The sequence below is a fragment of the Paroedura picta genome, chromosome 16 (genome assembly GCF_049243985.1).
Source record: "Paroedura picta isolate Pp20150507F chromosome 16, Ppicta_v3.0, whole genome shotgun sequence".
Lineage (NCBI taxonomy): Eukaryota > Metazoa > Chordata > Lepidosauria > Squamata > Gekkonidae > Paroedura > Paroedura picta.
The window spans coordinates 13,927,739-13,942,422 of NC_135384.1; the positions used below are offsets into that span (position 1 = coordinate 13,927,739).

At 41.0% G+C, this 14,684-nt stretch overlaps 1 protein-coding gene across 1 annotated transcript; it reads right to left on the bottom strand.

The window, feature by feature from the left end:
* Positions 1-666: 666 nt before the first annotated feature.
* On the bottom strand, positions 667-10,731 carry LOC143825387 (vomeronasal type-2 receptor 26-like). The gene is made up of 6 exons (XM_077313415.1): positions 10,514-10,731; positions 8,661-8,952; positions 6,134-6,964; positions 4,623-4,850; positions 3,235-3,361; positions 667-1,568 (listed from the first exon to the last, which is right to left on the bottom strand). The coding sequence occupies exons 1-6, from the start codon at positions 10,729-10,731 to the stop codon at positions 667-669; spliced, it is 2,598 nt and encodes an 865-aa protein (XP_077169530.1).
* Between the last annotated feature and the right edge of the window lie 3,953 nt (positions 10,732-14,684).

Sequence of the window (14,684 nt, forward strand, 5' to 3'; positions counted from 1 at the left end):
CACATCTGGCTCATCCTTCAACAACTGCAGTGGCTACCAGTTGAATTTTGGGTCAGCCTAAAGGCCATGCAAAGTCAGGACCCAGTGTACCTCAGGGACTGCCTTTCAACCTACACCCTTCAAAAAGCTTTCTGCTCGCCATCTCAAACTGGCTAGTGATCCCTGACACCAAAGAAGCCTGCTTGACCTCAACCAGGACCAGAGTCATCTCTGCCCTGGCCCCCACCTGGTGGAATGAGCTCCTGGAGGAAAATGACAGAGACTGATAGAACTAGTACAGTTCCACAAGGCTTGCAAAAGGGAGCTTTTCTGCCAGACATTTGGTTGAGGTCAACTGGAACCAACAACACCCACTGACCTCCTGAACCTCCCTTCCAGGAATCCATACACCTGACTTGAACAACCAGGGACCTCTTTGATTGTTATTCTGTTAAATTGTTATTCTTATATTATTATTATCACTACCATTGCTGCTATTTCTATTCTGTATATATATATAAAAAAAACTGAGTTTGATGTATAGTTCCTTTATGTTTCATGTGAACCACCCTGAGCCACAGGGGAGGGTGGTATACAAATGTAATAAATAACTAAATAAATAAGCAAGCAATAATTCAAATGGGTTCACTATCACAAAATGAAACTGACAAGACAAAACATTCCAAGCTATCTCTGTTTTGACATAACATGCTTTTTAGAGTTAAGATTAGGTTTTAGAATGATAATATAACATTTTGGGAAAAAGATACAGCTGAGCAGCCCTGCCCCAGAAGACAAAATAGAGAAGATCTCCACAGCCACCATAGATCTCCCTTTGGTGCTCAAGTAAGTGGGAACAAAGCAAACCCAAACACTGCAAAACACCAACATGCTGAAGGAAATAAACTTGGCTTCATTAAAGCTATCAGGTAACTTCCTGGCTAAGAAAGCTGCCAGAAAACTGACCATGGCTAAAAAGCCCATATAGCTGAGGCCACCATAAAACATAGTGGTACATCCTTCATGACAATGAACTATGATCTCTCTGCTTTGGGAATGCATGTCAACCTTTGGGGAGGGAGCATTTGTTGCTAACCAGAAAGTACAGATTCCCAGTTGACCAAGAGAACAGAAGAGGACAATGGAGTTTATGACTCTCTTCCTGAGCCATTTCCTCATTTTGCTTCCTGGTTTTGTTGCCTCAAAAGCCAGAATCACAGTGATGGTTTTAGCCAGTACAGAAGAAACAGCAACAGAGAAGACAAGGAGAAATGTTGTTTGTTGGAAAAGGCAGGTGACTTTGCTGGGCTGTCCAATAAAAAGCAAGGAGGAGAGGAAGCAAAGCAAGAGAGAGAGGAGGAGAATATAGGTGATATCCCGGTTGTTGGCCTTGACAACTGGAGTGTTCCAATATTTACTAAATGTTACCAAAATCAGACATGTGATGAAAGACAAGAAAAGGGAAGAGAAAACTGAAATGATCCCCAAAGTGTCCTTGATGGAGAGGAAGTGTATGGTTTTCGGAATGCACTGATCCTGTTTGAAATTGGAATATTTCTCATCCGGACATTGGTCACAGTCATCTGCATCTTTTTAAAAGAAAAGAAATCTGTCAATTATATATCCCATTCAAAATAATTACAATCCAAATCAAATATGAACATTATGGAGTTTTTTTTAGCAATATAAAATGCAAATGAATTTCAGGCTGTGGTCTTCATCAGCCTTTAGAATGAGAACTTCAGGTAGATCCCAGAACCACACTTGCTGGGTTACAAGTTTCTATAGAGCTATTTTTGCTGCCTTTTAGGGAAGTTGTACTGCTGGTGTGCATGAGAAGAAAGAAAAAACACCAATGTTCCTGCATATGCTACAGAGGACAGTGAGGCATGGTCAATCAGTGGGGGATAGCACTCCTCCATGACTCTGAATTTTTGCTTCTTTCTCACTATGTACAATTGTCTGGTCTTTTTATCATGTGCTGGTTCTCAGAGGCAGGCCTTCAAACTGATTGGTGTGATCCTAACTCTGCCTTCCTCTTTCCTGTCACATGACTCTAACATTACATGATTATCTGTCATTGTCATGTCCATCACACCTGAGCCTGCACCTCCACCGATGGAGGAGGAGCAGCCACTGGTGGCTGAGCCGCAGTCACCACCGGAGGAATGTGCCACCACATGTGCCACCATCTCTGCTCCCAGATGACTAGGCACCTGCACTATCACCCCTACTGCCCCTAATGTCAGAGTATACAGGAAGAGGAGCTGGGCGGCAATGAGCCAGGGAGCGATCACTGAGGCTTGAGCTGTGATTGGGCAGTAGAGCCAGGGTATAGTCAAGCTGATATGATGCCCTTTCTACTAGCTGGACCCTTGACATCATCAGTGCCTTCCTCCAGGCTGAAAAGCTCACTGGGATGCAGAAAGCAACAACGGGTTGACATCACCAAGTGCCAATGGAGTGTCCAGCTCTTCGCCTGCTGTCAAAGCATTTGGGGGCCAGGTGAAGAAGGTGCCTAAGGCCACAACTGTGCCCACTAACCTGGTGAATGATGGTTGCACTTAAGCAACAGAGGGATTGCATGTGCTTTTGGGTGTAACTGCACATTAAACCTACCAATCACCCTGAATAACAGTTCTATTTTGGCCTCACCTCAGCAAAGCTCTTACCATCTGCTCATCAGTTCCCTGACTCCTGTTTTCAGATCCTAGACTTCAGTTTTGATATTCAAACTTCTGATTCAGTTTCTGACTCTGCTCCTCTGTATCCTGACTTCAGTATGTGCTTTGACTACTCTCTAACCCTCAAAACACAGTCTTGCTCAGTTGATAATAAGACTGTAATGAACTGTACTGAGACTTGGTATTTGAAAAGCAATCTGGTCTAGGCTTAATGGCCAAGGGTGACATAACACAGAATTCCTCTGGGAGAGCCCGGGTAGGGTACAGTCAAGGAAGAGGAGCAGGGAATCAAACCTGGCTCGCCCAATTAGACGTCTGCGCTCCTAACCACTAGACCAAGCTGGCTCTTGCATGAGGTTAGCTTTGTTTGGGGTTTGATTTTTTAAAGTTCATTGTGTGTTGACGAACACTATGACAGATCCCTTCCATAATTCCTTTTGGGTAAGTTTGTTTGTGGCTTCTCACCTCCATAAAGAATTAGGTGGGTTTTAAAAAGAAGATTTGACAGCACGCGCCACATATTTATGGTGGCTCCCTACTGAAGAGATTGGTAACACTTTCAATTGCTTACCTGACTTGTTTGAAATCATCCCCTCTGGGCATTGAGTGCACTGATAGCAGCAAACTGGGTAGCCTTCCTTCTTTCTTTTTCTAAAGCCAGGATGGCAACGCTCAGAGCATACAGACAGAGGCTGTGTCTTAACAGAAATTGAAGAGAAAGATGTTGACAAATCAGCAGTAGAGGTTATAAATATGTTCTCTTTAATCCATCAACATGAAATGGTAATCTGTGGGTAACCCCCAAAGATCTGTGGACCCTCCCAAAGGAGGCGGGAAGGTATTCCATCATATTCTATCTATGGTGGCCAGCAATTTCCCCCTAGTTCCCAGCGGGGGTCAATGGGGGGTTGGTTTGCCATCTTGTTGTTCCTGGGTTTGTATTTTCTGAATTGTTGTGTTTTAGTGTTTTTTTTTTTAGGGGACTTGTATTTTACTTATTTTATCTTGTAACCTGTCATGAAGGAGCCTCTTGTGGCGCAGAGTAGTAAGGCTGCAGACATGCAGTCTGAGAGCTCTGCCCATGAGGCTGGGAGTTCAATCCCAGCAGCCAGCTCAAGGTTGACTCAGCCTTCCCTCCTTCCGAGGTCAGTTAAATGAGTACCCAGCTTGCTGGGGGGTAAACGGTAATGACTGGGGAAGGCACTGGCAAACCACCCCGTATTGAGTCTGCCATGAAAATGTTGGAGGGTGTCAGCCCAAGGGTCAGACATGACTCGGTGCTTGCACAGGGGATACCTTTACCTTTAACACATCATGAGCTGGCTTTGCCAAGGGTGATGAGTAATAAATGCAAATAATATTACTATTACTATTACTATTACTATTACTATTACTATTACTATTACTATTACTATTACTATTACTATTACTATTACTATTACTATTACTATTACTAGTAATAGTAATAGTAATAGTAATAGTAATAGTAATAGTAATAGTAATAGTAATATAGTTTTCCTCTGTCACATGAAGCTTGGAGCAATATTAATAAAGAAGCATATCCCTGTTCATTAGGTAAATAGAAGTCTCTTTATGTGTGTGTGTCTGCGTGATTTTCAATTTCCTTGAATAATTTCTGTAACATACATGTTACCCACTCTGAGTTTGAAGAGAAAGAGCAGGTAACACATATAATATATTGTTATTAATAATAATTCTTAATTATTATTATATCTATATCAAAAATCATCATGGCAACAGAATCATAAATACAAATACAATACAAACACATATGCAAACATTGCAATAAGAAGGGCTTCTTATCCTCATGCTGTGACTAAGCTGGGAACTGTGGAATCCATTAGGAGAACAAGCCACCCAGTTTGTGTGTAGAAAAAAAAAAGGAATCAGGGAATATCAAAAGGGAAAACTAATAGGATCTACCCTAGAGTTACCTACCTGATTGAACCAGTCATTCCATGTGATTATATCGTCTTTAATTGAGAATGCCTTCCCCCTCCCAGCCTGGGGGTCTATCTTTCCAACTTTCACTCGAATAAAGGTCTCATTGGGGAATACAATGCAATTCACAATGTCATATCCAGTCACCCATTCTTGAATTTCATTAAAAGAGACTTCATCCCCAGCACTATTGTTAAATCTGATGGTTTGCAAAAGATGATGAAGCTAGATTGAAGAGAACGTGTCAGTTAGCCAGACAATACACTGACAGGAAGTAGTCAAGGTCTTGTCTTGTCACAAAAGTATTGTGACAAGTGGAACATGTAAACTAAAATAGTTGATTCAGGTGGGCCATATGCTGGCCAGTCTCTCTCAGTTTATCCTATATGAAATGATGTTTGTATGGATAAAATAAGATGGTGTCCTGCTTGGTTCTGTGAGCTATGTGATCAGTGATCTATGTATATAGGGTAATCTACCAATACCACTCATTTGGAGTTAAGGAATCTTTTGTTGGGACATTTGACAGAATAGATAATAAACAAAAGCTATCCTATAAATTCTGGTTCAGGGCCAAGAAATGGATGATTTGTGACTGCTTTTCCTCCATCACCTAAATAAAAAAAAAACACCAGACTGATTTATAAGTAGAAAATGGAACAAGTGAAGAATGTTTCTAGGTATTCTCTTTTCCTAATCCGAAGCAGCCCCTTTGGGCCAAACCTACAGGAATTCTGCTTAGAGGAATTCTGTTCTAAGGAATCAACAGCAATAATGGGGAAAGGACTGTGATTTAGGGGAAGAGCCTCTGCTTTGCATGAATGCTCTATCTCTAGCATCTCCAGTTTAAAAGATCAGGCAGTAAGTGATGTGAAAGATCTGAGACCTTGGTTGATTCTCAAAGATCCTATTTTGGTATAAGGTATAGGGATTTGTGATATTGTTACCCGCCACGAGCCGCAAGGGAGTGGCAGGCTATAAATATAATAATAATAATAATAATAATAATAATAATAATAATAATAATAATAATAATAATAAGGTAGTGAATGTATATATTCATTCATGTGTTTTTTTAAAAAAACTACTTAAGAACATTAGGCATGCAATTTCTTCTATTTTTTTAGGCATCTTCTGTTGCTCAAAATCGGGCCACGAGTAAATTAGGAATTTACTAATTCAAGAGATCAAGGAAATCTAATCCAACTACTGTATTTAAAATCAAATAAATTCATTGTCATTCAACAGGTGGTGAGCTCCCCCTCATTGGCAGTCTTCAAGCAAAAGTTGGATACACACTTTTCTTGGATGCTTTAGGATGCTTTGGGCTGATCCTGCATTGAGCAGGGGGTTGGACTAGATGGCCTGTATGGCCCCTTCCAACTCTAAGATTCTATGATTCTGTGATTCTGTGAACATGTAGCATCTTATTCTAGCCAGTATTGACATCCTTCCAGTCAACCATTGCCAGTATTTTGATAATGGAGTTGTGTCCCACTGCTGGTTACCTGCCACTGTGGCATACTCTGTAGCTTCCATGGGTCTCTTTTCTGCAGTTTTCTCTGAGTAAGCCTGGGTGTGTACATTTCATCTAAAGCATGAGCCACAACATGGACAGCATTATATATGCTATAGCTTTGGCCCGTCATGCTAGTTTCAAACACTGCTCCTGGAATCTCATCCATCAGTTTTGCCCAACTGATGTTTACATCAAGATGACGAAGGGTTTCAGTGGCATGTTGGTAGAATGTCTGAAGGTAGATGTCACCTTTCGGATGCTGAGGATCCAGAGCCTGAAGAAAATCCTGGAATCTGGGCACTTCATTTGTGTGAATCGTGAAAGACAAAGCACCATGAAAAGGTTTTAGTAGCCAGAAAGCCCGAGAATTCACAGCTGTAAACTCCCACTGGGCTGTCATAATCCAGACTTTCCCAAGAAGTCTTCCTTTATCTCCTCGGTAGTCTAGCCATACTGACAATAAAATGATGCTTGGCAAGTCCCCATTTACAATAATCACATTGATTTTGCTTTCTGAGAAAGAGCTGTTTAATTTTTCCATCTGTGTGAAAATATTCTTTCCAGTACTTGTGAACGTTACTGAAATCCACTGAGTGAAAGCTGCACAAATGGCATGCTCAGGGAGCTTCAGCATCATGGTCTGCACAAAGGTTTCTCCATCGTCATTCTCTGGAGCAATTAGGCCAATCCACCTCCATTGGAAATGGAGGAGTAGCTGAATCATTCCTTCATATTGTGAGTCTTCATTTGGAACCATCCGGTAGAAGAAAGGGAAGTGGGTTTTATCACTCAGCGCTGGGTCAAACGAGCCATAACTGAGCTAGAAGATAAGACGTCTGAGGAATCAGTTTAAGATTTTGATCAGAAAGCCTCTTTAGAAACAAGAACCCAAATCAGAGAAATCTAGACATGCCTAAGTAATAGTCACAAAAGAAACACAATTTGATGGGTCTCAATAACTCAGTTGTTCCAACTGCTTATGCTGGGGCATATAATTACAATCTGGCCAGAAGACATTGAGGAGTTACTGGTGCACCAACATTTATGTACTCCTCAGAATAATAGCCTTACAGAATATGGGTTAGATGCAGTCATCTCTTTCACTCAGTATTCCCCAAATTTCACTTTACATTAGCCCCTATACCACACAGATGCCCCACAATTCCTAGCATCTCTTTTTGCTGCAGAGAAACCTGTTTAGATCTTAGCTTGTAATTCCTCTGTAGACGTCCATGCCTCAGTCCCTGCTAATATTCAGGGGGAAACAGTAATCTAGGGAGCGGCAGTGGAGAAGAGTGGGCTGGATATTCAGTTGGGATGACTGCTGCATATGTAATGCCAAGTAGATGAAGGACTTTGAAAAAATATAATTGTTAATTGCTTGTTACTAGTCTCCATGGCTAAAATCTTCAAACTAATACAAAGCAGATACACTTGCTTATTTATAAGTCAAATCAACTATGCCTCCCTGAACACAGAAAATAAGGTGTTTTTTTTCAAAGTCCAATTGTACATCATTTACAATATCTGTCAACTGTATACATTGCCTCATTCTCACTATACTGCTTTCAATTTCAGCTTTTGAGCATTGCTAGGCAGGACTGTAGATACTGGTGCTTCAAGAACCCAAACACACCCAGGAATGTGATTTTTTGGTATTAATAGAGCCACAGCTTTATTTGACAATCCAAATGGGCATGGGTGCACCGCAGTTGAGGGGGTGAATCCGTAATGACCCTCTCCATACTGCAGCCAGCATACCACAGCCCCAAGGGGAAGGAAAAACCATCAGCAGGCTGGCCCACCACACCAGTCAAGCTTCCCCTCTCCATCAAGCCTGCTGGAACCCTGGGAAGGTAAGCATGGAAAACCCCATGAGTGGCCACCTCTATTGGAGCTTCCCAGCCACCCCATGTGAGACAGCCATCCTCCCCGACTGGAAAGTTGGTCATTATGCACATATGCACAGCCCTTTAAGAAAGCTCCCATAAATGGGCCAAGGACCTGGCCAAGGATCTATAAACTGCCAGCTGTGTCAAACATACAGAAAAATATACAAAACCATCCAACCAAAAGCATAATAGGGAGGGAGGGAAGCATAATAGGGAAGGGGTGGCAGAGGCAGCAGGCATCAAAGGGATGCCTCCCTTTATGTACTGCTGCTTCGACTGGCCCACCCCAATCTTGGCACTGCTCTCCATGTACACCGGCACACTTGTGGAGCAGCCATTGTGTCCCTAGCTTGCCGCAGCTCCTCCACCAGGCACAATGGCTGACCCATGTTTAGGGCAGTGGCAGCTCTTGTTAACATATTATGCCAAATGCCTATACTTTGTTCCACATTGGTGTTATCCTAGACCTTATTTCTATTAGAAGTCTCATTGCATTGATTGTGCTGATTCATAACATGCAATCCTTCTTGAGTCTCAGTGCAAATGGTGGCATTTTCAACACGTCACTAAATATTACACAGACAAATAGTACATTTTCAAAACATTAATAAAATACATTAATACCTGTGGTATCTTGTAGACGCCTATGATGTTTGATATCTGAATGGATGTTTCAGAGCTGAGTCCGCCAACAATGGCCAACAGTTTTTCTTGTGAGCCACATTTGTAATTCGGAGCCCATCTCCCTCGTTCACTCAGCAACTGCAGTGTGGTTGCATATGTTGTTCTTCCAAAGTAGTAGTTATCAGTTATGCGAAAACCAAGAGTGATGTTAGGTAAGATCTTTGGATGCTCATTGATCTCGTGAATTGCAAACACAAAAGCCAGAATATGCTGGTAGTTCTTAAGTAGCATCCTACAATATGAATTGCATCAAAATGTCTCAGATTTCATCTGAACTGTAAACACTCTCACTAAAAATTAAAAGGTGACACGTCATTGTTCCCATTATAAGACATCTAGAGATCACAAATGTTACCATGGTACCTCCTTTATGGTTTCAACTCAGTTTGGCCCTGAAGATATCCATTTATTGCCCTTAATTCCTTGGTACCAAGCTATTGGATTGACTGTAGAAGCATCCAATATTTAATAGCAAAATTACAAGTTCATCTATCGCCAGACAGGTTGATAACATGGGCTTGCAACCATCCATTTTAATATTAAGCTTTTAATAAATAAGTAATTTCTTCAGTGACAGATAATAGTGGAATCTGAGAAGAGCTTCTTGAACAATCCCAACCTGTACACATTCTATATCTCCATTTTTATATTAAATTATAAAACATTTCATTCCTGATCTGCTTTTGTATTGAGATGCAGGAGTGGTCCAAACAGCATTGTCGTGTAACCAGTTTGGTGTAGTGGTTAGGAGTGCGGACTTCTAATCTGGCATGCCGGGTTCGATTCTGCGCTCCCCCACATGCAGCCAGCTGGGTGACCTTGGGCTCGCCACGGCACTGATAAAACTGTCCTGACCGGGCAGTGATATCAGGGCTCTCTCAGCCTCACCCACCTCACAGGGTGTCTGTTGTGGGGAGGGGAATGGGAAGGCGACTGTAAGCCGCTTTGAGCCTCCTTCGGGTAGGGAAAAGCGGCATATAAGAACCAACTCTTCTTCTTCTACTACCTACTTACTTTGTCAGGTAATTCTACTACAGCCTCCCATCTCAGATGGCTTTTGTCTATGGAGGCTGCATGTTCCTCAGCATAGTATTGTTGATGCTAAAACATCACTCACCCTTCCTTTTTCACAATGGTTAAAACTCGTTAGATCGAACCCATAAATCATTCATTTCATCCTGCAGTTATGACACTTGTATACTGCAAAGAGTGGAGTGCTTGAAGTCCAGGTTTCTAGTCAAATCTTGCAGATGTCACCTTGCATTTTCTCCTTGGAGCCCACAATCCTAACCATAATAACAGAACCAATTCCCCTTATATTTTAAGAGTTTGTTGATAGAAGGATTTCTCTACCTATCTACCAGTCTGCTTTATAGACAATAAAAGGTATCAAATAAGGTATCAGATTGGATTCTGCAAATTTTTACTCTGATGAATGGGCAGATACCCCTTTTTAACTATCAAGAGACCCAACAGAGACAAAACTCATCTGATATCAAAAGATCAGTGAATAAGAAAAGTGTACAAGTTGACATATTGGAAGGATCCATCCAACCAATCTTCTTTTTCTGGAAAATAATTTTAAAAAAACCTTATACATTTATGTGTTTCATCAATTGTACATAGTAAGATATCATATTGAAACTATTTTCTGGAACTGATTTCCATGAAGCTAGGTTGTACAGACATAGCATGGTTATGACGGGGAAAAAATGGAAGTTTCCATATTATTGGGGGTGGGTGAATAGAAAATCTAGCTTGCTGCAAGATGTACAGAGGAAATATATGCTTACCATTTTGTGAAAATATCCACAACACCCAAAGGCTTCTGAAAGGTTGGAGGATCACAACCAGCAATATGTAGAGAGAAACTCCCACCAATGATCGCGTTCCCCACCACGTAATACTCAGTGAAAGCAGCGAGGTCATTTTTAATTGCCTGGTTTGCTATTAGATTTCTTAGAGATACAGTAGGATGTAGGAGCAGCAACAGAAAGAGCTGTATATTCATTCTGGAAATGACCCAATTATTTTAGTTGCTTACAGATGAAATCCTTCTTTGGACTGCGAGAGAGAATTCCTCTTCTGCTATAAGTAAAAAAAGGATTAGCTATTCTGCTTCCAAACTGCAGTTCTGGAAATTATCGCCTGATGATTTGGACAAGCAAACCCATTAGCCTAACCATGAACAATCTTAAGCGAACTGTGTTTCCTTCATGATCCCTCAGTTTAATTGGGATGTAGTCAGACTAGCAGAGATGTTAAGAGCTGAACCACGGATGCTCTACCAGCTCCTCCAGTGACAGCAGAGCTGGATTGCAAATATCAGACTAACAACATCCTTTTTATTTGTTCTAGTAAACTTTGAAGCAAAACAGAGATTAATTGGTGTTGTAATGGTCTCACAGTGAAAAAAAAATGGGCTTGCAGCTGATGAAAGAAACTCATCAACCACAATTATCACAAAAATTACAGGGTCAATAATAATCTGTTTATGATTATAGTGCAGGGTATGCTGAGGCTCTATGGCAGAAGTGCAGTGTTATAATTTCCATTTTTATTGCGAATGTATTTTTTAAAAATTGCGATCTTGTTTTAGAGATTATTTAACCAGTTTGGGGGATACCATGTGGTTTTGGAAACTTCCATGAGTACATTTGGAAAACAACAACAACAACAACAACAGCCAGCTGACAGACCCAAGGAAAAAAGAAATCACCAAGCTGACTGTTTGTTGCTGAAGTTTTATTCTCTTCTATACATTTGCCAGAATGAGATCTGGTATAACAGGATTGCAGAAAATAATGAAACTGAGGAACCCCGCTCTAGAGCAGTGGTCCCCAACCACCAGGCCGTGGCCTGGCACCGGGCCACAAAGGCCCTGGCACTGGGCCGTAGTTCCCTGCCTCTGCAAATGCGCATGCGCAGCCAGGTTGCGCATGCGTGGCCAGGTTGCGCATGCATGTTTGCGCGGGAGTGCCGCACATGTGCGGCATGTGTTGCCGGGTGATCGCCTTCCCTGCCAACGCCGGTCTGCAGCCTGAAAAAGGTTGTGGAGCACTGCTCTAGAGAACAAGATGAAGATCTCCACAGGTACTATAGATTCCCCATTAGTATTCAAATAAGTGTAGAAAAAACAGACCCAGACAATGAAAAACACCAATGTGCTGAAGGAAAAAAATCTTGGTTTTGTTAAAACTATAAGGCAACTTCCTGGCTAGTATAGCTACCAGAAAACTGACCATGGCTAAGTAGTCTACATAGCTGAGACCCTCGTGACACTGAATTGTGATGTCTCTGCTTTGGGAAAACAAAGAGGGTTTGTCATTAAACAGACAATGCAGATTCTCCTAGACCAACAGAACAGATGAGGACAATGAAGTTTCTGACTCATCTTGCTACCTAGTTTTTAACTTCAAAAGCCAGCATTAAAGTGATGATTACAAACAACACAGAAGAAATGGCAACGGAAAAGAGAAGAAGAAATGTTGTTTATCAGAGAAGGCAGGTGACATTTTGACATTTAAAGAGCAAGGAGTAAATGAAAGGGTGCAGAATGTAGAGAAGAATGTAAGTGATATCCTGGTTGTTGAGTTTAATGATTGGAGTGTTTCTATATTTAATAAATGTTACCAGTATCAAACCTGTGTTGAAATGAAAACTTAGCCACAGTCCATATGCTGAAGTATGTTCAATAAAAAAGGCCAAGTTATATTATCAAATGCTCTTTCTGCATCTAAACATAGAAACACTGCTTTCTTTTTTCTTATTCACAAATTCTATTGCATCTATTATGAATCAAATATTTATTTATCATATTTATATACTACCCTCCCGTCCGGCTCAGGGCTGCTTAGATTATAACTCTCATATGCAGTAGAGTACATAGAATCATAGAATTATAGAATCATAGAATCATAGAGTTGGAAGGGACCTCATGGGTCATCTAATCCAACCCCCTGCACTATGCAGGACACTCATATCCCAATCGCTCATCTACTGTAACCTGCAACCCCCTTGAGCCTTCACAAAATCAGCCTGTCTTTCAGTGACTATCTAGCCTCTGTTTAAAAAATTTCAAAGATGGAGAACCAACCATCTCATGAGGAAGCCTGTTCCACTGAGAAACTGCTCTAACTGTCAGGAACTTTTTCGAGATGTTTAGATGGAATTTCTTTTGATTTAATTTCATCCCTGTCCCTCTGGGGCAAGAGAGAACAATTCTGCTCCATCCTCCATACGGCACCCTTTTAAATACTTGAAGATGGTTATCAGATCCCCTCTCAGTCATCTTCTTTCTAGGCTAAACAAACGAAGCTCCCCCAACCTTTCTTCATATGTCTTGGTCTCCAAATTCTGCCATTACAGTAGCAAAAAATTTGTAATCTACATTCAATAAAGATATTGGTCTGGATGACAGGGTCAATGTTGCTTCAGTGCTTTCTGTTGTGTCTGTTGTGGGGAGAGAAAGGGAAAGCGAATGTAGGCCACTTTGAGTCTCCTTTGGATAGAGAAAGCGGCATATAAGAACTAACTCTTCTTCTCCTCCTTCTCCTTCTCCTTCTCCTTCTCCTTCTCCTTCTCCTTCTCCTTCTCCTTCTCCTTCTCCTTCTCCTTCTCCTTCTCCTTCTCCTTCTCCTTCTCCTTCACCTTCTCCTTCTCCTTCTCCTTCTCCTTCTCCTTCTCCTTCTCCTTCTCCTTCTCCTTCTCCTTCTCCTTCTCCTTCTCCTTCTCCTGCTCCTGCTCCTGCTCCTGCTCCTGCTCCTGCTCCTGCTCCTGCTCCTTCTCCTTCTCCTTCTCCTTCTCCTTCTCCTTCTCCTTCTCCTTCTCCTTCTCTCTCCTTCTCCTTCTCCTTCTCCTTCCCCTCCTTCTTCTCCTTCTCCTTCTCCTTCTTCTTCTCCTTCTCCTCCTCCTCCATAAACATTATATATGCCTCTTGTCCTGTCAGAAGTATTATATTTCCTTCTTTTATCTCATTCATTTTGTGGTGGTATCAATACTACTTCAAAATGTTTATAATACATTACTAGTAGTCCACTAGTAGAGGACAGGAAGGCCTGGAGGATCATTGTCCATGGGGTTGCAATGGGTCAGACACGACTTCACACCTAACAACAAGTAGTCCATCTGGGTCTGATGCTTTGTTTATGAAAATATTTTTATTGCCTGAGAAATTACCTGAATTATTATTTGATTTAGCATTTTTCTATGCTCTGGGGTAAACCTTAAATTTGGAATATCTTTTAAACATTATCTTATTGTATTTTCTGAAACTAACTTCTTTCTGTAAAGTGGTGCAAGAACATTAACATATTGTTCTTGAATTTCTCTTTCTAGATATGTAAGTTGTTGGTCCTTACTTTATAGATGTTATTACTCTTTTTTTCTTCCTCCTTCCTTAAACAGTACACCAAATACCTTCACAGTTTGTTCACATGGTCAAAATTTCTTTGGTTTAGAATTTTTTTCTGCATCTTGTCCATCTCTAACATATTTGATTGATTTTACTTCTTCAATTTCTATGAATGAAGCTTTATTGAGGGGTTTTGCACACTTTCTCCAGGTAAAGTTTTTCTTCTACATTTTTCCTTTTTTTCTTAGTGGCACTCGTTAATAACGTTCCTCCAATGAAAGGGTTGCTTACTTCCCAAAATACAAGAGAAGATCAAAATAAACTGACAATGGCTAATGGTTTATTCCAACAAAGTGTAGCAATCACATGATGCGCATACAGTTTAAAACGAGTCCCTAGGTGGGTACCTCATTTTCAATGACTTCTTCAGTGATTTATAGGAACTAATTTTTCTTTTATAATAAATTATAAGATTTTTACAAATACACGTCTACAAAAGATCACCTTAACGCAATTTCAATTTCAAATTGACCTGGGGATCAAGTGGTCTCAGCCTGTCGTAGAAGTCTTATGATTTATTGGAAAGGAAAAATTAATTCCTATAGAAGGCC

Bases quoted from the DNA above. Each gene is read 5' to 3' on its own strand.
- LOC143825387 (XM_077313415.1), bottom strand. From the start codon at position 10,731: ATGAATATACAGCTCTTTCTGTTGCTGCTCCTACATCCTACTGTATCT. The intron at 8,953-10,513 runs GTAAGCATATAT...TTCATATTGTAG, and splicing joins GTGGATATTTTCACAAAATG to GATGCTACTTAAGAACTACC. The intron at 1,569-3,234 runs GTAAGCAATTGA...TCTTTTAAAAAG, and splicing joins GATGATTTCAAACAAGTCAG to ATGCAGATGACTGTGACCAA.